Source organism: Heptranchias perlo, chromosome 3, assembly GCF_035084215.1.
Source record: "Heptranchias perlo isolate sHepPer1 chromosome 3, sHepPer1.hap1, whole genome shotgun sequence".
Taxonomy (NCBI): domain Eukaryota; kingdom Metazoa; phylum Chordata; class Chondrichthyes; order Hexanchiformes; family Hexanchidae; genus Heptranchias; species Heptranchias perlo.
Window position 1 is genome coordinate 114,133,451 of NC_090327.1, and position 21,682 is coordinate 114,155,132.

Sequence of the window (21,682 nt, forward strand, 5' to 3'; positions counted from 1 at the left end):
AGGAGCTCAAATTCATAATCCTCACAAAAAAGGTACCAGTGGCTTTGGAGATTCTGATATTAAACGGCACAAAGGCAGAGTGATCAAGGCGCAGGCATTGACTATTGATGCTTCTAGAGGGATTCACACATTGGCATGGGATCTATCATTACAGCTGCTTAAGAAAGACAGAATATTGACTGAAAAGGTTTGAAGGGCAGACAAAACCTGGTGCCTGATTAGAAAATGTATGACATGAGCCATCGAAAGCTATCAGATCAAGCACTTACAGCAAGGAATTAAGGCAAACTGGAAAAGTGTCATAAAGAAAAGCTTCATTACACTAACAAATGTAAAAAAAATCCCTTCACTGTTATCAAGTTATTTTTATTAGTAATGCCAAGAAAATGAAGAGAGCAAATTAGATTCCAGCAACTGTTAAGAGTCATAACCTTTTCAGTGTCACTGTTGAAAAGAAGTAACACTTCAGGTACATGAGCCCGGGAGCCACTTGTCTTATACTTTACTGAATTAGTCAGGAGATCGCTCAACAATGTCACAAGTGGGCACTAAGCCCAACGTGAAGAGAGGAGCCTAAACATGGGTAGGCTTGACAATTAGCACACTGACAATAGATGTGCCATACATAAGAATTAGTACTTTTAGATTGAGGGTCTGTACTCCAGCTGTGCCAAATATATAGCGCAATATTAATAATATTTTAATGATTCTACAGTTCCCAAACTGATCAATTTTTTCCAGAAGTATTTTTGCTAGAGTTTGTTCTTATCAGTCCTTATGTATTATTAATTGCATATCTATGCAGAAATATTGGTCTCAATATTAACACCCCCACAACAGACAGGAGAGGGTCGGGGTGGGGTTGGGGGTGAAGGTTAAAAAGTGCAATACAGGGAACAAGGCCCCAGCCAGCTGCGCACACACTGCCACCTTTATTACGGTGGCGGATATTGGGCTGTCCGAGTGTCCCGCTATGGAGATGCGGGACAAATAATTAACAAATTTAAATAGGGAGCCCCGAACGCCAGCCTCCACCCCCCACAGCCCCGATTGCCGACTACTTCCCCCCCCCCCCCCCCCACCCCCAGCCCTTCCGATCGCGGGCCTCTTCCCTTCCCGATCATGGGCGTCTCCAACCTCCCGATCCCGGGCCTCTCCAACCTCCCGATCCCGGGCCTCTCCATCCTCCCGATCCCGGGCCTCTCCCCCCTTCCAGGTTGCCGGGTACCGTCCCCAAGGTTCTCCAGCTGTGGCCTCCTGCTGCTAGTGTTCCCTCTTCCCATCGGCCAGGCTGCCAAGCGGGAAACAGAGCTAAAAAATGTTAATAACTTCCTGCCTTTAAGTTCGGCAGGACCTCCACGTCCAGGTCCGTCGGCTGTTTTTATACTCACCCTCACCATCCCCACCTCCCTATAAATGTCGGGGTCATTTTCTCCAAAGCGTTTCCTGTGCATACACAGTCTGATATACTCATCACTTTAAAGGAACATTTTATCCTGGCTCCTTCAAAATCGAACGCAATTTTTTAAATATAAAGTTTGTGCTTACTCGTATATCCCAAAGCAATTTTGAGTTAGGAGCAAGTGTTGATTCATTTCAAAATCTTATTGAAATATCTTATTTAGTGTAGGGCACCGATAAAGGATCGATATTCATAACTTGAGGGCTGGTCCCCAACATAAAGCAAAAGTGCTGCATAATTTTTAATGTAATGTTGTTATTTCTACACAAGCGCAGAGCTGGCTGGTTTTTGGGCAGGAAGGCATACGGCACCAGGCTGCAGCCAAGGAGCAGAGAGGAGGGAGGGAAGGAGGGAGGGAGGGTGAGACCGTGGGTCGGGGGAAGTCATGGAGAGGGGGATGGGGCATAGAGGAAATCATGGGCTGTGAGTAGATTGGGGGTGGGGTTGGGCAGTGAGGAGATCAGAGAGGGGAGGCAGAGAAGAGATTGCGGGCCGTGAGTGGATCGGGGGGGGAGGGGGTGCAGTGAGTAGATCAGGGAGGGTGGCAGAGAGGAGATCGCGAGGGGATCCAATCGCGAGCGGGGGGGGGGGCGATTGTGTGGCTGGGGGGCGGGGAGTCCACCAGCTATTCATAGTAGTCATGCAACATACAAAATATCATGTTCAGAATGGAAACACTGGCAAGCATGCGCAACAGAGAGCAAAATGTGGAAATACTGCACACAGCTTTGTAGAGCCAGGTTACAGGCAGGAGAAACAGTACAGCAGGGCACTAATATTCCGTTTAACTAAAAACAGAACCAGAGTGATAGATTACACTCCCTGTAATATTGAACCCAGGAATAGCATGTATTGCAAATACCCCACCATAATAGAGAATTTAGGGACTAGAATTTAACACTTACAACCAATGGACCAGAAGCAACTTCCATCTATATGATGGTAAGATGTGTTAGCTCCAGTTACCTTTACTGCAGTAATATTCTGCTTCTTCACAGCTGAGGTGTTCTGAGCCATAGTCTGCTGAGAAGTTTTCTTCCAGTGTGTAGTCTTCTCTGCTGATTATGTCATTTTCTTCAGACAGACATTCTTCTTCATCGTCCTCAACTGTGTCTTCCAGTGGTCCTATTAGTACAGAATAAGGCTTCTCCATTATACAGTATGCACAGGTCATAGCACCAACTACATTTTTACCAGAAATAAAATCAGAAAATGCTGGAAATACTCAGCAAGTCAGGCAGCATCTGTGGAGAGAGAAACAGAGTTAACATTTCAGGTCGGTGATCCTTCATCAGAACTGGAAGAAGTTGAAGGTTAAACAGTTTTTAAGCAAGTACAAAGCCAAGGAAAGGGATGCCTTTCACCTCCTCCCTTCTCACCATCCAGGGCCCCAATCACTCCTTCCAGGTAAAACAGTGATTTACTTGTACTTCTTTCAATTTAGTATACTGTATTCGCTGCTCACGATGCAAGTTTTGGGGAGACCAAACGCAGATTGGGTGATCGCTTTACTGAACACCTCCGTTCAGTCCGCAAGTATGACCCTAACCTGCCAGTCACTTGCCATTTTAATTCCCCGTCCCACTCCCACTCTGACCTCTCCGTCCTCGGCCTCCTACACTGTTCCAATGAAGCTCAACGGAAGCTCGAGGAACAGCGTCTCATCTTTCGATTAGGCACTTTACAACCTTCCGGACTCAACACAGATTTCAAGAACTTCTGATCATAACCACTGCTCCTATTTTTTCGGACAGCAGGTGCGGGTAATGGTCCTGATGTTGCCATGTACAGCTCCTCTAGACCCATCTTTTGTTTCTTTCCTTGTCCCATTACCACTCTCCTTGCCTTGAACCATCATTCCTTTTGTCATTTAATCACTCCTGCCCTCCACCCTATCACAGACCTTCCCTTTTCTTCTTTCCTCCTCTCCCCTTCCTCCACCTCTTTTCCCTGGCTCTGTATTTGCTTAAAAACTGTTTAATCTTCAACTTCTTCCAGTTCTGATGAAGGGTCACTGACCTGAAACGATAACTCTGTTTCTTTTTCCACAGATGCTACCTGACTTGCTGGGTATTTCCAGCATTTTCTGTTTTTATTTCAGATTTCCAGCATCCGTAGTATTTTGCTTTACATTCTTACCAGTATGTTTTCCACTTTTTTACTGTTCTCAATGAACTCACCAATACAATTTCACAACATTCAATGACATTACAAAACAGACTTAAAGTAAAACTCAAATTGAGCCTATTACAGGCAGAATATGTAAGGCAGTCCACAAAATCATTAATAACTACCCTTAAAGCACGTGTGATTTGTATCATTATTATAGCGGCAATCTTCAGAACTATATTTCTTAACATGTCACATCAAGATCTGCACCTTACTAATTAGGTTGAGGATTGTTCCTTGGAATGATTTATTTGTTCGGTTTCATAATCAAGCTTCGAAGGACACTACTTTCACAACACAAAGCACTAGAGAAGAGGTGCGGTTTATTACTAAAAACACAGAAGTACTCTGTTACATATGATAGTTTGAAAAGGAAGAAAGAGACAGTTAAAAGAGCTCAAAGATGGTATTGGGTTTTAAATTAATCATCTATGAGTTAAAATGAGCTAAATGTATTTCAGTCCTGAACTTGCCTTTTACTGGTGTGTGCTTATGCCTCCTTGTCCTATAGTTATGGCTTAGAGTTCCAGACTAACCTTCTCTATTCCACTTAGTATCTAACGCACTGCTATAGAGTTCTCTTTCATTCGTCTCCATTCAAGGCTGAAGAGGCTGAGTTGTTCTAGCATTTCCAGATAACTCAGATGTTTGACATTAGAGATAAGCCTTGCAGCCTTTCTCTGAACCACTGAATGTTTATGGTGGACAACTGGTTTAGCCATTCATCGCCAGATCTGGCTGGACCACATAAAGCACTTTTGGGTCCTGCTCTCCTCTGCCACTGTTCCAGGATCAACCTGGAATGCAAAGGTAACCCCTCGGCTTCTCTTCACTACAAACCATCTTCTTAAACCCCTCTCCCCTGCCCCCTCCTTCCTTCCATCCAACAACAAGTGGGAGGAACTCATAGAAATTTTTGTCCTTAAGATTGAGATCATCTGTTCAGCTGCCTCTGCCACTTGCCTCCCTTCCCCTAGCCCACCAAGCCAATCTTCCCCTAAGTGCCCCCCTGCCCTGGCCCTGAACTTGCATCTTTCTCTAGTACCTCTTCTATCTCCCCTCATGTCCTCTCTGAGCTCATCTTGTCCATGAGACCCATCTCCTGCTCCCTTGATCCTATTCCCACCAAACTGCTGACCACCCAACTTCCCTTCCTCGCCCCCATGTTAGCTGATATTGTTAACGGTTCCTTCTCATCAGGTACCGTCCCCCTCCCCTTCAAATCTGCCGTAATCATCCCCCTTCTCAAAAAGCCCAGCTTGGACACCTCCGTCATTGCAAACTACCGTCCCATCTCCAACCTCACTTTCTTCTCCAAAGTCCTTGAACGTGTTGTCCCCTTCCAAATCCGTGCCCATCTTTCCCGCAACACCGTGTTTGAATCCCTCCAATCAGGTTTCCGCCCTTGTCACAGTACTGAAACGGCCCATATCAATGTCACAAATGACATCCTATGTGACTGTGACTGTGATAAACTATTCCTCCTCATCCTTCTCGATCTGCCTGCAGCCGGTTGACCACACCCCTCCAACTCCTCTCCTCTGTTGCCCCTCGGCGACATCATCCGAAAACACAATGTCAGGTTCCACTCGTACGCTGACGACTACCAGTTCTACCTCACCACCATCTCTCTCGACCCCCCCACTGCCTCTGATTTGTCACGCTGCTTATCCGACCTCCAGTATTGGATGAGCAGAAATTTCCTCCAATTAAGTATTGGGAAGACCGAAGCCATTGTCTTCAGTCCCCGCCACAAACTTATTACCTAGCCACCGACTCCATCCCTCTCCCTGTCTGAGGCTGAACCAGACCATTCGCAACTTTGCCATCCTATTTGACCCTGAGCTGAGCTTCCATCCCCATATCCTATCCATCATCAAGCCTGCCTACTTCCACGCCTGTCTCCGCTCCTGCCTCAGCTCATCTTGTGCTGAGACCCTCATCCATGTCTTTGTTATCTCTAGATTTGATTATTCCATTGCTCTCCTGGCCGGCCTCTGTAAATTGAGCACATCCAAAACTCTGCTGCCTGTGTCCTAACTCGCACCAAGTCCTGTTCACCCATCACCCATGTCACTGATCTACATTGGCTCCCACTCCAGAAACGCCTCAATTTTAAAATTCTCATCCTTGTTTTCAAATCCCTCCATGGCCTCGCCCTTCCCTATCTAGATAACCTCCTCCAGCCCTACAACCCTCCGAGATCTCTGTGCTCCTCCAATTCTGGCCTCTTGCACATCCTCAATTTTCATCACTCCACCAATGGCAGTCGTGCCTTCAGCTGCCGAGGCCCTAAGCTCTGGAATTTCCTCCCTAAATCTCTGCCTCACTACCTCTCTCTCCTCCTTTAAAATGCTCCTTAAAACCTACCATTTTGACCAAGCTTTTGGTCACTTGTCCTAATAGCTCCTTATGTGGCTCAGTATCAAATTATGTTTGATAACACTCCTACAAAGTGCCTTGGGACGTTTTACTATGTTAAAGGCACTATATAAATGCAAGCTGTTGTTGTCATGTCTGACCCGAGCACTGTACAGATTCAGAATGATGGCTTCAGTCTTATACTTCATTGATTTGGCAATATGGCTCCCCATTCTGTTTGCTGTGTTAATTGGTGCTCCACAATGACTGTACGTGTTAAGTGTTGAGACTCTTCTCACTCCCAGACCTCTTTTAGACTCTTCCCTACCTATTTTAACATCATTTATCAAGAATGTCCCTATTCTTTTTCTTCCAATGTGTAACACCTTACACATATCTGCATTGAATCTGTCAGAATTCTCTCCACTTGAAAATTTTCTCTAGGTCCTTCTGTAATTCCTTGTCTGCTGCAACAGACTCAACTGCCCCCTCATACTTTTATATCATCTGTAAATGTGACCAACTTTTATTGCATTCTGAATTCAGTTTGCTTATATAGATTAGAAACAGTAGAGGCCTGACCACTGATTCCTGGGTTATTGGTTCTACACGGATGAAATCAGCTCAGTCCCAGTTCCAGCACATTTCAGCAATTGACCTTCTGATCTATATGGCTTAGCAATACAGCAGATGGCACTGTTACCCATCGGGGGCAGAAGTGTTTTTGCACTGAATTAGAAGAGTATGAGGAAATATAATAATAAACCAAGGGAGCTGCAAGCTAAACATAAAGGGCCATGGCATCAAACTTGCCTTCTTTGGTATTAAGTCCATGGTACTAGCCCTAGAGAAGTAATAAATGCATGATTATGACCTCTTAAAAGTTCAAGGTAGAAAATTGATTTTAATTCGCAATGGTCTAAAGCGCACCCTAAATGTTTCTGACACGTCTAAAAAAAAGATTCACAATGTTTAGGAAATGATAGTGAAGCTATTCCAAAGACTCACAATGGTGAAGTCTCAGCCCACAATCCCAGTAGCATGGCAATGTGCACAACAATCTCCCAGTATAGTAAAAGTCATTGGAAGGCACTGTGAATAATGCCAACCTTAATCAGCTTGCTAACATGATTTTGTAAAATCACTAATACACACAGACAAAGACTCTTGTAAATATTCCACAGCTGTTCTTGTCCTGCATATATTATTCTACATCTGTCTGGTGTCTACAACAGTCTTTCTCTATTTTCAGTGCATGTATTTCATAATAGAAATTGTTTAATGTTCTTCTTGTCTCCATAGATGAGTCATCTTCATCCAGCTCCAGTGCAATCATCCCCAAGGCCAAAACCACTTCAGAGGACAGTGATAATGTATAGGCTGCTGAAGAATTCTCTGACAAAAGCCACCGAACATTTGCCACTCAAGGAGGAAAGCCCACAGCATGCTATCAACTAGCAGGAAAACCTGTCACTGGACCCTTTACAGAACATTCTCTGGGTATCACAAACATGCAGGAATGTCTGCACCAGTGGAGGAGGGGATAAATCAGTCATATGAGGCAAGTGCTCGCCCTACAATATCACCAGAGGATATTCATTTATTGAAGCAGACCACTGACAACGTGGACATGCCAGTGCTCAATCCAAGGGCACCCAGGTACACACTGACATGGTGAGACTATGCAGTTGGTGGAGCAGATTAGCTCTCTACTCAATGTGCTCATCACACTGGTCCAGGACCATCAACTTTCTTCCATATTGCTCTGGAATGTAGCCTTGCCTTCTGAAGGTCTTTCACTGGGATTCTGGGGTCAGCATACATTTCTCCTATGACTGAGGTGACCCTGATCTGGAACAGCATCTGTGGAGCATGTTTCAATGGACCTAGTTCTCCCAAATCTCATCAGTCAGTTTCAAATATCTGCAAATAGAAATGAGTAAGAATATTTCAGTGAAATATATTTTAGCGTAGACACTGATCATGGCAATATTATTGTTTCTCATCAGTATCATTATCAAATATTTTCGCAGTATTGCACAGAATAATAGTTGCATTGCAGATATTATACATGGATTTTCTTTTACATTTTTTTGTACTTATTATTGGAACCATGTCTAATTACTACATCAGACTGTGGTAGAGATAATTACAGCTATTCACATATATTGGCTTTAAAATCCAAGTTAAAATTTCATTTACCTGTAATTTTTTTAAGTTGTAGAAGTAAAACATGTTATTTTTCTCACTTAGGTCTTCAGTGTTATCTTTTTCTCCCCTTCTGCGGCACCCTTTCAATCCCATTTTGTATGTAGAATTGATTCTGTTTCTGGAATGTTCAGTCACAGGTGGCATCCTATTGTCCTATGAGTCCTGGTGGCATTAATGTGTACTAGTTGGAGGCATCTATAGACTTCCAGTTCCAACAGAATACTTTTATCCTCCATGTTTATGTAGTTCAGAATAAAAGTGCAGAAGAGGTAAAGGTTGCTTCAAGTGGCCTGTGGTGGCAACAGCCACCTCTGATCCAATCCTACAGTTTAATCAAAGCTGTCACCAATCTTCAGGTAATGTGAGAAATGAATAAATTTCAAACATAGCATAGTGATAAGTCAGATCATAATATTTATAGATTTCCTTCAACAGCTACACTGTAGAGCCCCTATGCATTGTATTAAAAATATTTTAATATTAATAACATAATATTTGAAATGAAAGTAAATAAACAACAGTAAAATTCAAATTTTGTTCTGTACATGAGATTTCAATTCTCAAAGCAGGGACTTAAACGTTTGGATTTCTCACACATTCTAAGGAGAGGATTTTCAAATGCCGTTTCTCACCTGAAAAACAGGCATCTGGCAGAGAAAAATCCAGTGGGGACCTTGTGCATCCATTTGTTCACCTGAATCAATGCCCCCCTTAAGTAACATGACAGAATTAAAGAAGATGCTAAAATGTAAACAAACATGCCTTATTTTTGCTACATCAGAACTACAAAAGATGCAAACAGTGCTGATGGTTAACATTCTGAATTATATCTTCTTCCAAGTATTCACCAGGGAGCACAAGTAACATACCTGCACCTTTCCCTAAGTAGAACTAAGTTAAATAGAGTTAATAACTTTGATATAGATTAGATGGAAGTCCTGCACAGGCTAAAAAGACTGAAAACAAATAAATCCCCAGGGATAGATTTATCCCAGAGAGAGGCAGGGTAGGAAATTGTGAGGCATTGACAGTCATTGTGAAGGAACCACTGAACACTGGAGAAGTGCAATGGTACCTGACAATTCCATCAGGCCGAATGGCAGTGTGAACGGGGCAGTAAGTAGTGCCCTGCTATTTTCCCTGTGTTACTGCCCAATTCCCACCCAAAACGGGGATGAAAATTGGTCCCACTGTGTTGAACAAACATAACCAGACATTAATAAACTTGCAGAATGGGCCTGTAGATGACAAAAGAATTTCAATATAGGTGAGTGTGATGTGGTGCATTTTGGTAGGAGGGTATAAGGAGGCCACATACTTCTTGGAAAATAAAAGTCTAAATGGGGTGGAGGAGCAAAGCGATCCAGGAGTACAGATTCACAAATCATTAAAAGTAGCAACGCAGGTTAACAAGGCCATAAAAAATGCAAACAAAGGACTGGGGTTCATTTCTAGAGGAACAGAATTGAAAAGCAGAGAGGTTATGTTAATCTTGTATAGAACGTTGGTTAGACCACACTTGGGAGTACTAGGCACAGTTCTAGTCTCCATATTATAAAAAGGAAATAAAGGCACTGCAGAAGATGCAAAAAAGATTTTCAAGAATTATACCAGAACTAAGAGGTTATAACAATCAGGAAAGACTGAATAGGCTGGGGCTCTTTTCTCTAGAAAAGAGAAGGCTGAAGATGACCTAATAAAGGTCTTTAAAATCATGAAAGGGTTTGATGGGATAGGCATAGAAAAGATGTTTCCACTTGTGGGAGCATCCAAAACTAGGGGTCATCAATATGAGATAGTCACTAATAAATCCTATAAGGAATTCAGGAGAAACTTCTTTACCCAGAGAGCGATTAGAATGTGGAACTTGCTATCGCATGGAGTAGTTGAGGTGAATAGCATAGATGCATTTAAGAGGAAGCTACATAAGTACGAAGGAGAAAGAAATAGAAGGATATGCTGATAGGGTTAGATGAAGCAGGGAGGGAGGAGGCTCGTGTGGAGCATAAATACCGGCATAGACCAGAAGGGCAAATGGCCTGTTTCTGTGCTGTAAATTCTATGTAAATACATATCTCATCATTTCAATTGTACATGTTAATCCAATACTTTCATGCTATCTCATAATATCAGTCTCCGTAAATACCTCCAGCTATTCCGAATGTAGTCTTCAACATTCATATTTAAGAAAAATTAAAATAAAATAGATTAAAAAATAAGGGGGGGATGCGGTGATGGTCTTAACTATTGCCCTTTTTAAAAAGTATTTACTTTTGGCATTTTTGAATTATAGAAAATGTAGCTGTTTTTAATATTTTCCTCTACCAATTTCCTCCCAATAGTGCTGACTCATGCTGGGATACAGTTCCACTGTGTCAGCTGTTTCCAGTACCTCACTTAAGTGACTATTTTTCACGGGTCAACCTAGATAGGAAGGAAGCAGATTTTTCTCATTTGCACTTGGACGTAACAGAGACTGCCAGTTTTCTATCAGTTTACATTAACAGATGTATAATCAGGCAAGCTCCGTTATGGGTGTGCAATCCTCTCCCTCCAATTTTACCCAATGCATTCCACTCAGTGGAATATTAATATGAGAGTCCCACACATGATGAGTTCAGGCAGTCCCGTTCTGTTTCCCGTACCCAGTGGATACACATCCATGGCACACTGCTGCTCTTAGATTCACTGCAAAGAAAATAAAGATGAAGTAGATGGGTCTTGTGGAGTTTGTCATGAATGTTCATGGAACAGGCGAAAACAGTCTTAGTCACCAAGATCACAAGCAGGGCAGTAGCTTGAAATTTAAAATTGTAAGTACATTCATTTATTTAATCATTACAACACAGCACTTAATTTAATATGTTCAGATAAATGTCCTTTACTATCATTTTTAGTGCCTGAACTTTTTGTCTGTAATTGATGCTATTGATGAGCCTCTCAGCTCCTGAGGCCTCCATTCTACTAGTCTACTGGTTTATAGTCTGTAATTTAATCTAGAATTCATTCCATTGACTTGTACTACAGCAAGAATGTGATCACGGTAGGTGGCAAGGTGAAGCTCTAACGTGTTGTGCCACAGAGTGTTATAACACCGGCTTAGTCCAGTAATTCCCCACACAGTGAGCTCTCCATCTCAGGTGCTCCACCATGGGGAGGTGACAAACAGAGATGAGGGGGTGAACCAGCGAGGCCAGCCTCCTGGAAGCTGGTCATGAAGATGGAACAACTTTGACAAAGGCTAATGTTACTTGCCCTCCACAGATGGGTTTAAGATATGGAGGGATAAAGAGAGAGCTGGAGAGAAAAGAATAAAAAGCACCATAGCAAAAAAAAACAATTAATTGTGTCTGATATGTCCACTGGAATCAAACTATGTGAAAGGATTTATAAAGAATGACATTTGAAATTCCATGTCCCTTGATGTATTTAAAGAATAGCAAACAAACCCAGTGATATCTCTGGACAAGGTAGAGTGGTCTCCATGTGCCTCTGCCCAGGCACACCCCATCCACCAAGCTTAGACACCCCAAATCGAAACAAGCACAGATATAGCAAAACGAGAGTGAAGAACCAGTAGGGAAAAAAAACAAATTACCACAGTTACTACATAAGAGAAAAATAGAGCAAGGAGGATAGCACGCCTGAATCAGAGACTGCCAGTTTTCTATCCGTTTAAATTAACAGATGTATAATCAGGCAAGCTCCGTTATGGGTGTGCAATCCTCTCCCTCCGATTTTACCCAATGCATTCCACCCAGTGGAATATTAATATGAGAGTCCCACACATGATGAGTTCAGGCAGTCCTGGTCTGTTTCCTGTACCCAATGGATACACATCCATGTCACACTGCCGCTCTTAGATTCACTGCAAAGAAAATAAAGATGAAGTAGATGGGTCTTGTGGAGTTTTTACTGCCTGATCTTGAAAAGCGTTACACTACTATACCAGAATATACAACTAGCCCAAAAAAACTCATTGTATCAGAATATGCTTCTCCGTAAATGATGTTTAAGGAAAAATTTGCGACTCCAACAATATGTAAGCCAATGTCAAATTGTGAAAAAATTAAATTTTTTAAAAAGTTAAAATGTCAGAAAAGATCATTACTTCTGTTCATTTATGGTAACATTAGCATAGAAATTATGTGCGATTGTTACAGTTCAGGCTTCCATCGGTACTTTTAATCTATATACATAGTAGAAAGGCAGTTTCCATAGCAGATTCAATCTCCAATGAATCAAAACCTATATCCTTATGAGTACCGTGAATGGGATAGCATATCACAAGGTTAACAATTACCCTTTAATTATGGTATAATGTACCACGGATCATGTAGGATGTTTGCCACACTGTCCTGTCTACTCCAAAAGGTGTTAAATACAATACTGCAAGACCATTACATACAGGATAAAACGAATAGATTCAGTTGCAAGTATATCATAATTATACAGAATCCAGTATACAAGACACTGATGGTACAAAAATTAAGAAAACAATAAAGATTGATTCAATCCATGAGGAATTAAAATAACTTCTTCAGAATGTATTTCTTACAGTTTGATAATCTGAAAAACATTTGGGGGAGACAATCTTTTGAAGACTTCCAAATGCAATATCTGTACATGGATGAGGCGATATTTCTGCCCATCATACAGACACTAAATATTTTTCTCTCCAGATATTCCCTGCTGGGATTACAGAACTTGCCCTGGTTTGCAACCTTCTATACATTAAAATTTCAAAGAAATAATGGCCACGCAATCAAATAAAATTGTCCTGAATACAGAAGTGTCTTCAACAAAGGAAGCCAGCCCACTCTCATTAAAACATCAGTTTTGTGTGTTGACTACCCCCAATCTCAGAGGGAAAAGTGGCCGATTTTAAATTCACATTTAACATATGCATATTAATATCACGCAGAGCAATTTTTAGGCTCTTATCATCTCAATGGGTAGTTTTGGAATAGGTTGAGTTCATAGAAGACCTCCTAAAAAAGTCACCTCCAGAGCTGCCGTGTTGTTTACGGTAATGGTAATTATGATAATTTTGTACTACAGCAGGTGCCACATGTGCTGTACCACAAACTTTTACAACACTAGCAAATTGCCCATGGTGTTTCTCATGGTGAGTTAATTAATATGTTTTTTGTTAATTGACAAGATGATGATGGAGTTGGGAGAGAGATGTCAGAAACTTGCACCTCATAGCCACCTAGTGGCCAGACATTGCACTTACAATGTGATAGTTGGCACAGCACAATCAAATGAGAAATGTTCACATAACAATTTATAACGCTAAATGTTGACACAAAAGCAAAAACTGAGAAGGAAGTAAGGTTTCTGGACAGGAAGTGTGTGCTCTACACAAGATTTTTAATAACATATTGACTTTTTTAACATTTTCATTTTAGGTTTCATTAAAGCGAATTTAAAAATAATAAAGGTGATGTGGTGATGTCACTACATTGCTTACTGCATCATCACATCCTTCTGTATTTTTAAATATAACAGTGTCGTGCAAGATAATTTACCATGACCTGAAGAGCCAAGAGAACTACATATAGTTTTATCTAACGAATGATATTGTTCACAAACTGATGGTAAAATAGGGATATTCTTAGATTAAAAATAAACAAAAATCTATTTAAAATTGACAGTAAGTGAACTGAACTGCAATGCACTGCACTACCTTCAAGCATTACTGGTCACAATCCAAGAATACAGCCAGGGAAACTGGAATCTAGATTTGGATTTACAATTCCATTTTTTGGATCAAGCATGTGAACATACGAAAAGAAGGACAACAGAAACCTATCAGACCCACCCCATCCAAACAACAGTGCAACCATAAGAATCACTGACCACAGTATCCTGGGAGAGGTTAAAAATCAGAGAGAAAAAAAATCTGCAGCCAATTCAGAAAACTTCTCTCCAATTCCCTATTGCAAATCAAGTAAAGCTCCTGGAGACCATGGTTGCACATAACTCCTCATAATCGCCACTTTCTCTCTATAACTGGAAATGCCTCTTCTCTCAGGAACTTATCAAGCTCCCTTTTAAAGGACTGTGGAAAATCCACACCCTCTGCTGTTTCAGGACTCTGATTCAGAGGGAGGTGTTTTTCTGCAAAAAGAAAGTTCCTGACACTCAACCAAATTCTTTGCCTATGGATTTCATATGCATGCCCTCTAGTTCAACCACACATGCCCATTTGAAATAAGCTATCCAATTGGACTTATTCCAATCCTTCAATCATATCCTTTGTGTTTCTCTATAAAAATGTCCCAAACTCTTGGAGCCTATCCTAGTATTTAAGAGCCCTAAGGCTAGGTATAACTCTAGAAGTCCTCCTCTGTACCTTCTCCAGAGCCTCAATATCCTTCACCAAGGTGTCCGTCTTGGCTCAGTAGTAGTACTCTCACCTCTGAGTTCAAGTCCCACTCCAGAGACTCATGCACATAATCTAGGCTTACACCTCAGTTAAGTATTGAGGGAGTGCTGCACTGTCGGAGGTGCCATCTTTCAGATGAGACGTTAAACTGTCTACCGTCTCAGATGGATGTAACAGATCCATGGCACAATTCGAAGAAGATCAGGGGAATTCTCCCCTGGTATCCTGGACAATATTTATCCCTCAACAAACATCACTGCGCATCACAAAAGCGCTATATAAATGCAAGTTCTTTCTTTCACCATGTGCGGGAACCAAAACTGGATATAATACTCCAAGTAAGGACATACCAAAGACATATTGTCCAAGTATAGTACATTTACTTTTATATTCGATGGTCCTTGCAATACAACTGAAAGCCCTATTTACTTTCCTTATGGCCACCTTACACTGCTTGTGTAGCTTTAATGAGTGATAAATGTTTACCCCCAGGGTCCTTTCTTGATCCATTAGTGGGTTGTCCTGTACAGTGTAAACATGCCCAGAGTTTTATCAACCCCAAATGCATGATGCTGTATTTGTCTATATTAAAAGGACATCTGCCACACATAACTCTATTGCCCTAACTTGCCTGAATTACTAACCATGTGATCACCAAAGCTAAAATTTAGATTCAGGCTTCTTAACCAATTAATGTGCCCCTACCCTACTCATACAAATTCTAACAGGACTAAACAGACTAGATGCAGGGAGGATGTTCCCGATGGCTGAGGAATCCATAACCAGGGGTCACAGTCTCAGGATATGAGGTATGCCATCTAGAACCGAGATGAGAAGAAATTTCTCCACTCAGAGAGTGGTGAACCTGTGGAATTCTCTACCACAGAAGGCAGTGGAGGCCAAGTCATTAAATATATTCAAGAAGGAGATAGATATATTTCTTAATGCTAAAGCGATCAAGGGATATGGGGAAAAAGTGGGAACAGGGTACTGAGTTAGACGATCAGCCATGAACATTTTGAATGGCGGAGCAGGCCCGAAGGGCCGAATGGCCTACTCTTGCTCCTATTTTCTATGTTTCTATGATATGTTACAACTGTGACTACACTTCAAAAGTACTTAATTGGTTGTAAAGCGCTTTGGGACATCCTGAGGTCGTGAAAGGCACTATATAAATGCAAGTTTATTGTGTTGTTGTGTATTCCTTTGCTGGCCCCTCGAGGTGTGACCACGGCTTGGTGTCAGTTTTCAGCACTAAACACACTTATACTGTGTGTGTTGCTGGAAATCAGTGAGGAACCGAGAACTAGTCAGTTGATAGGAAAAAAGCAGGAATGGATTGGGGATAAAACTAAAGGCCAGAGGTCGGGTTGGGAATTGATTCATAACCCACCTTCTGTTACTACTTCCAGACCTGGACCTAGCGCCTCCCAGCATCTCCTGACCCTGAGGTTTCCCCCAAGTGCTGTAAGACCCCAGTAGTCCCCACCCAATGCTACCAGGTCCAAGGACCCCCCCCCCCCTCACTTAGTGTCAGCAGACTTTAAGGCAAACCCTTCGCGTTGCCACAGCCCAGGACCGCCCTGCCAGTGTTTCTCAACCCCGGAAATCTCTAATGCCATTGGACAGCTGGCCCTACTCTACAATCCTGACAGATCGCAGAATCCTCCCCAGTGCTCCCAGACCCTAAGATCCCCCTTTTCGGTGCTGCCGCAATCTGGGCACTTATCTCCGATGCTGCAGTGTTGCTAGATTCTAGGAACCTCCTAGTGAGCTAAATCCTATATTCCACCTTTATAGTTGTGCCAAACACCAGGTTCCCATTCCCCAGTGCATTTTTAACAGAAAAGTAGAGAAACATTTGAAGCAGAAGAAGATAGAGGGCTGTGGGGCAAGAGCAGAACAATGGGATTAATTTTGGGTTATTCTAGCTGGCACAGACATGGTAGGCTGAATGGCCTCATTTTTGGCTGTAATCTTCTATGGTTCTAAAGGGGCACACACGTACACTTTAGCAGCAGAATAGTAAATAGTATGTTATATGATATAATGCTTTTATCCTTATAAAACAGTCCTATGAGTAGTATGATATCCACTAGTCTATATATAACCAATGAAAGCCCAGAAACTGTACAATCAGTTATGTGCAATTTCATGGGAATTCTTGGGGGGTTGGAATTTGGGGTGAACTTGGATCCATGGGGTTTCCATCTCTCCCTGGGGTGCCAAGCAAAGTGTGCTGCAGCGGTGCAGCTGCTTCTTCTGTCTATTACATTGAATCGGCAGTTTGGGGGTATTTCTCAAGGTATTCCCAAGCTACCCTAGGACCTCTGCCAGAAATACCTCTGATAAGCCCAGCAGCACCTATGTCTTCTGAGAGCAAGAATAGGTCCCTTTCTGGGTCTAAAGAGGGGTCTGGCATGGGAAAGGTGAATGGCAATCAATCCCAGAAGGATCAATTGTTATTACGATAGGCGCCATAGAAAGGTGCAGTACAAAAATACAAAGAATCTTGGCCCTCTTTCTTTGGCCAGATCCAAGCCTCTGGCTCATCTTCTCAGTGTGACAGGGTGTCGCTCTGAGTTTTGCTAACTCTATGGGGCGCTACAGACTCGGGCACCTGCCTCACGAAGGACCCTGTCCCCAGAATTTGGGATGGGGTCAGGGCAAGATGAAAGTGATGAGCAGAAGTTCTGCCCCACCACACTTCTGATGATACAACAATGACCCTGGAAATTTTACCCTTAAAAGTCTTGCACATAAGACTTGCTACCTGTCAATGTAAAGCTCCCTGTAACACTTTCCTGTCACAATTTTTCCATTACAGCAATGTCATGTTTTTTTTTCATGCTTAAACATACCTATTTCATAAATTTACCTCAGATTAAGAACTCCATCTCTAAGCTAGATGACACTGTGGCCCTGTTCTCCACAGGTCCACCCACCTAAAAATCAAGCCTCTCATCTGATGCTCCCAGCACCACCTCCTCCAACTCCTTCTTGCCCCATTTCCTGCTCCTCAGCTTGACCCCAGACCCAGGCTGATCGTTCTCCTCTCCCAAATCACCAGTTCCTACTGCCCCCTCTCACTGCTCCCGCTCCCCATTCTACCCTGTGTACCCATGCCTTCTCTCCACCCCCCTCCCTCCAACCCCATTCTACAATCACAGTCGTGTTCCCATCTGTGACCTGGGAACCAGCTTCAAATTATTTAAAGTACTTTTACTCTCAATAAAACCACAGTAACTGTTTTAAAGAAATTTAAGCAGGTTCCCAGGTGGGGCACAGGGGCAGGATTTCCTAAAGTTTAAATGCACTCAGCTCTGTTCCCTTCTGCCCATTCATCCCCAAGAAAACCCAAGATCTCAACCCAGGTACCGTCGTAAAGTTCTTTAAGCTGTTTATTGCATTTTTGCTCACTGTACTTTTGCGAAGTCAGTAAAAGTGCAGTAAGCACCGTAAAAAAAACTTTCAGGCCAGTTCCAGAGCTGGATTGTGGCTATAATGTATTAAGGTTTGTATAAAGGACTTTCCTGTCACTGAGCTGGAAGCAGGTTTTGGTTATTGAAAGCGCTTAGTGTGCCTATAATACAGTTGGCAATTACAACATAACAACAACAACTGGCATTTACGTACCGCCGTTAACATAGTAAAACGTCCCAAGCCACTTCACAGGACTGTTAGCAAACAAAATGTGATACCGAGCCACATAAGGAGATATGAGGACAGGTGATCAAAAGCTTGATCAAAGAGATAGGTTTTAAGGAGCATCTCACTAAAGTGTTATTCAGTATGACTATCAGAAGATTAGAGAAGTGCACGAGGGCACATGTGAGTTTACAGTAACCAGTTCATATAACAAGGGGATTGTATTGTTACATCCCTGTGTCATGCTATTGTATAACTAGACAAACTCCTGATCATAAGAAGAGTATAGTGATGTTAAACTCGAAGAAATATCTAGAGCAGACATGAGATTCGGAACCGTTAAATTTACAAGAGAAAGATCAAATTTGGCTATAGAATCCTATTTACTGTGTTTGAAATGCCTAGAACAATGTTTTCTGTTCGTGCTTTGTGCCTAAGTTCATGCAGAATCGGAGCTCCATCACTGTTACCTGAGACAACTCAAGTTAGCAGGTTACAGCATACATACACCTCCTACAATTTATTTTTGTTACAATTAACACCCAGACTGGCCATTAACAGAGCATACCAGACATTGTTAAGTCCAAACCCCTCTTCCATTCTCATGTATGAATGGAGAATTACTGACAAAAAAAACAGGGAACCATTTTGGGGTCTTGGAAGGTAATTTTCTTTGCAAATAAAATCAGGAAAACAGCTTAAGCATGAACTTTTGTGAGATAATTTTTTTAGAGAAAAAATTATGTATATATCAGAGGTTATTTGTTTATGCAATTAATGTTTATTAAAGCAGTCATGTGCCTATTTTCTGTTCTTTAGAAACTCCTCCCGGTCTCCTAATCATGCTGCTCATCTGGAATATACTCTGGTTTGTATTTTATTCCCATTGTGCAAGTTTAGGTTATTGGGCCCCCTGCCTCTTCCCCACCTACCCAGAATGCTTTGTGGGTTGCTGGCTCAACCGAAGTGTTTTCTGGCTTACCTACTCTAAGTGCTTCCCAATCCACCCACCTGCTCAAGCTGAATGCTTCCCAGCCTGCCTTGTCTGCCCTGAATACTTCTCACCTCTGTGCCATCCACCCTAAGTGCTTCCCAGCTTGCCCAACCTGGGTGTTTTTTTGGCTCGCCTGTCCAAAGTCCTTGCTGACCTAGCTGATCCCTCACCCTGCCAAAATGCTACCATCAAGTATTCCCAAACCCCAGTGGTCCCACAAACCAACTGCCACCATTACTCCCAGATTCAATACTCCCTCCCAGACAACTGCCCACTAAGGTTCTACTGCTGATCACTATCCAATGAAACATGCTGGAAAGTGCTCTGGTGCGGCATTGGATGAGAGCAGTATTGAACTTGGTGGTGATGTCTCCTTTGTGGTTGTTCAGTCTGCCAACACTCTTTAGTCTTCTGATCAGGCAATGAAGTATAGCCATCTTGGGCAAGAGAGCACAGCTGTTTGTGACCATGTAACTATACCTCAGCATGAGTCAACATCTTCAGAAAGAGAAGAAAAAATTGTATGAGGTTTATTTGATATTGACTGGAAATGCACATCTTCTCCTTCGAAGGCTTTAACAGACTGTTCTGTGCTGCTATGATTCAGCACTTTTAACCTCTTTTTTGCCTCAGAAGCAGCGTTAGCCTAGCTTCGCTGAGTATCAAGACCACACAATTAGTGACCATGCAAGGTCCCTGATAACACCATCATGGGTCTCGGCACTGACCAGTTGTCTCGACAATACAACTGAAACAAACCTGCTCTGTCAGCATTCCCCACAAGGCTATTTTTTATTTCAAAAGAGAGTACCAAAGAGATGAATAATATTGGCCAATTATACAAAAGTGTTACAACCTGATTCATTTTTTTCAGTGTAAAGATAATAGTCACACTAACTGGGGGCGGGGAGTGCAATTAAGGCCTTAAATCAGTGATGGATTGACTGAGTAATAAAATGACCCATATAACTCAGCTCTCATCAGTAACAATCTTTTACACAGTGAAAGAATGGGGAGATTGCAGTTTATTCTGTCTGTTGAGTCTTAATGTTGCTTTGAAATTAATTCTAGAAAAATGTGTGCAAAACCAGTTGCTCATTTTTAATTCATATGTGTGTAATTATCTTTTTTCTGATTTTTTTTCTGAATGAATTATCAATTTGCAAGCAATGAAAATACTCCCAAAAATACTCCTGTATAATGAGGTATTCTTTTAAGCTGTAACAAGACAGACTTTTACCAGTTTGTGGTGAGAGTTATTGTTATAGGTCCTCTTTCTCTCTGTTTTACATACTCTCTGCAATTCTGTACACCTTCAATTCCCTACTCACACTACTTTGCATATGTTATTTAATTTGTCACCCTCATCCACTGTTGTGCTAGTTACTACACATTTCAGGCACATGGACAGTAATTCAACTGTTTGCACTACTGTGACAGCATACCAACAGCTTCTCTCATTGTTGCTAGTTTAGAGAGAATCAAAACTATTTTGTAAGCATGTTACTGATAAATGACAAAATAAACACAAGTTTATTTTTCTAATAACTACGGGTGGTAAGTTTTAATGCCAATTTTTCATATTATATATACAAGCTCTTTAAGGCACAGATGCCAACTCAATAATGAGTCCCTTCAGGTTTCAGTTCATCCAAAAAAGTTTTTATGGCTTATCCTTTCCAATTCCCACCAGTTTTTAAATCAACTTAATATTGTAATGAATATTCTCTACACCATCCTTAAATAATTTTATAAAATGAGAAAGATGGAATAAAGAAATGATAACCTGGAGTTTTATCCATTAATCTGCTGACCTAAATACTCTATTTATAAAATTAGCAGTGGCTTCATTTCTATTTTTAATGGTGCTGATTGGCTTTGTTGGGCTAAGTAATGAGCAAACAGTGAGCAGTTCTTTAACCACCTGCCAGGAAGCACAGCTCAGTGATGTTTGGAAGAGTAATGGTAGGTGCTAAAATAAGTATCATGTTAATGTAGGGGTCATCCAGACTGCAGTAAAACACAACACAAAGTTTGTAATGTTAGTGGATGAGATGATGTTCTGGACATAATTAAACTCAGGACAGCAACTTGACATTGAAATGCACTAAACAGAACATCAGGGATCTCAGGGTGTAGGTATCAGCTCCCAGAAACAGAACATCACATGGGAATTTACAAAACTTTTTTTCAAGTAGTGCTTGGAACTGTGAGATTTAGAATTTCAGTGTTTGTACTGAGACAATCAATTTTTATTTTTTAAAGGCTCACCTAGACAAAAAGCAGTGGAGCAGCAAAGGGATTTGGGTGTCATTGTACATAAATCAGTAAAAGCTAGTAATAAAAACAGAAAATGCTGGAGAAGCTCAGCAAGTCAGGCAGCATCTGTGGAGAAAGAAACAGAGTTAACGTTTCAGGTTGAAGACCTTGTCAGAACTCTGAC

General features: G+C 41.7%; 1 protein-coding gene across 1 annotated transcript in view; it reads right to left on the reverse strand.

Annotated features, from left to right (window-relative positions):
• The window catches only part of zfpm2a (zinc finger protein, FOG family member 2a), a 505,220-nt gene that overhangs the window by 395,370 nt on the left and 88,168 nt on the right, over positions 1 to 21,682 (reverse strand). Inside the window, exon 2 of the mRNA XM_067981518.1 lies at positions 2,429 to 2,587. Within this exon, the coding sequence (XP_067837619.1) occupies positions 2,429 to 2,587 (159 nt within the window). The remainder of the gene's footprint in view (positions 1 to 2,428; positions 2,588 to 21,682) is intronic.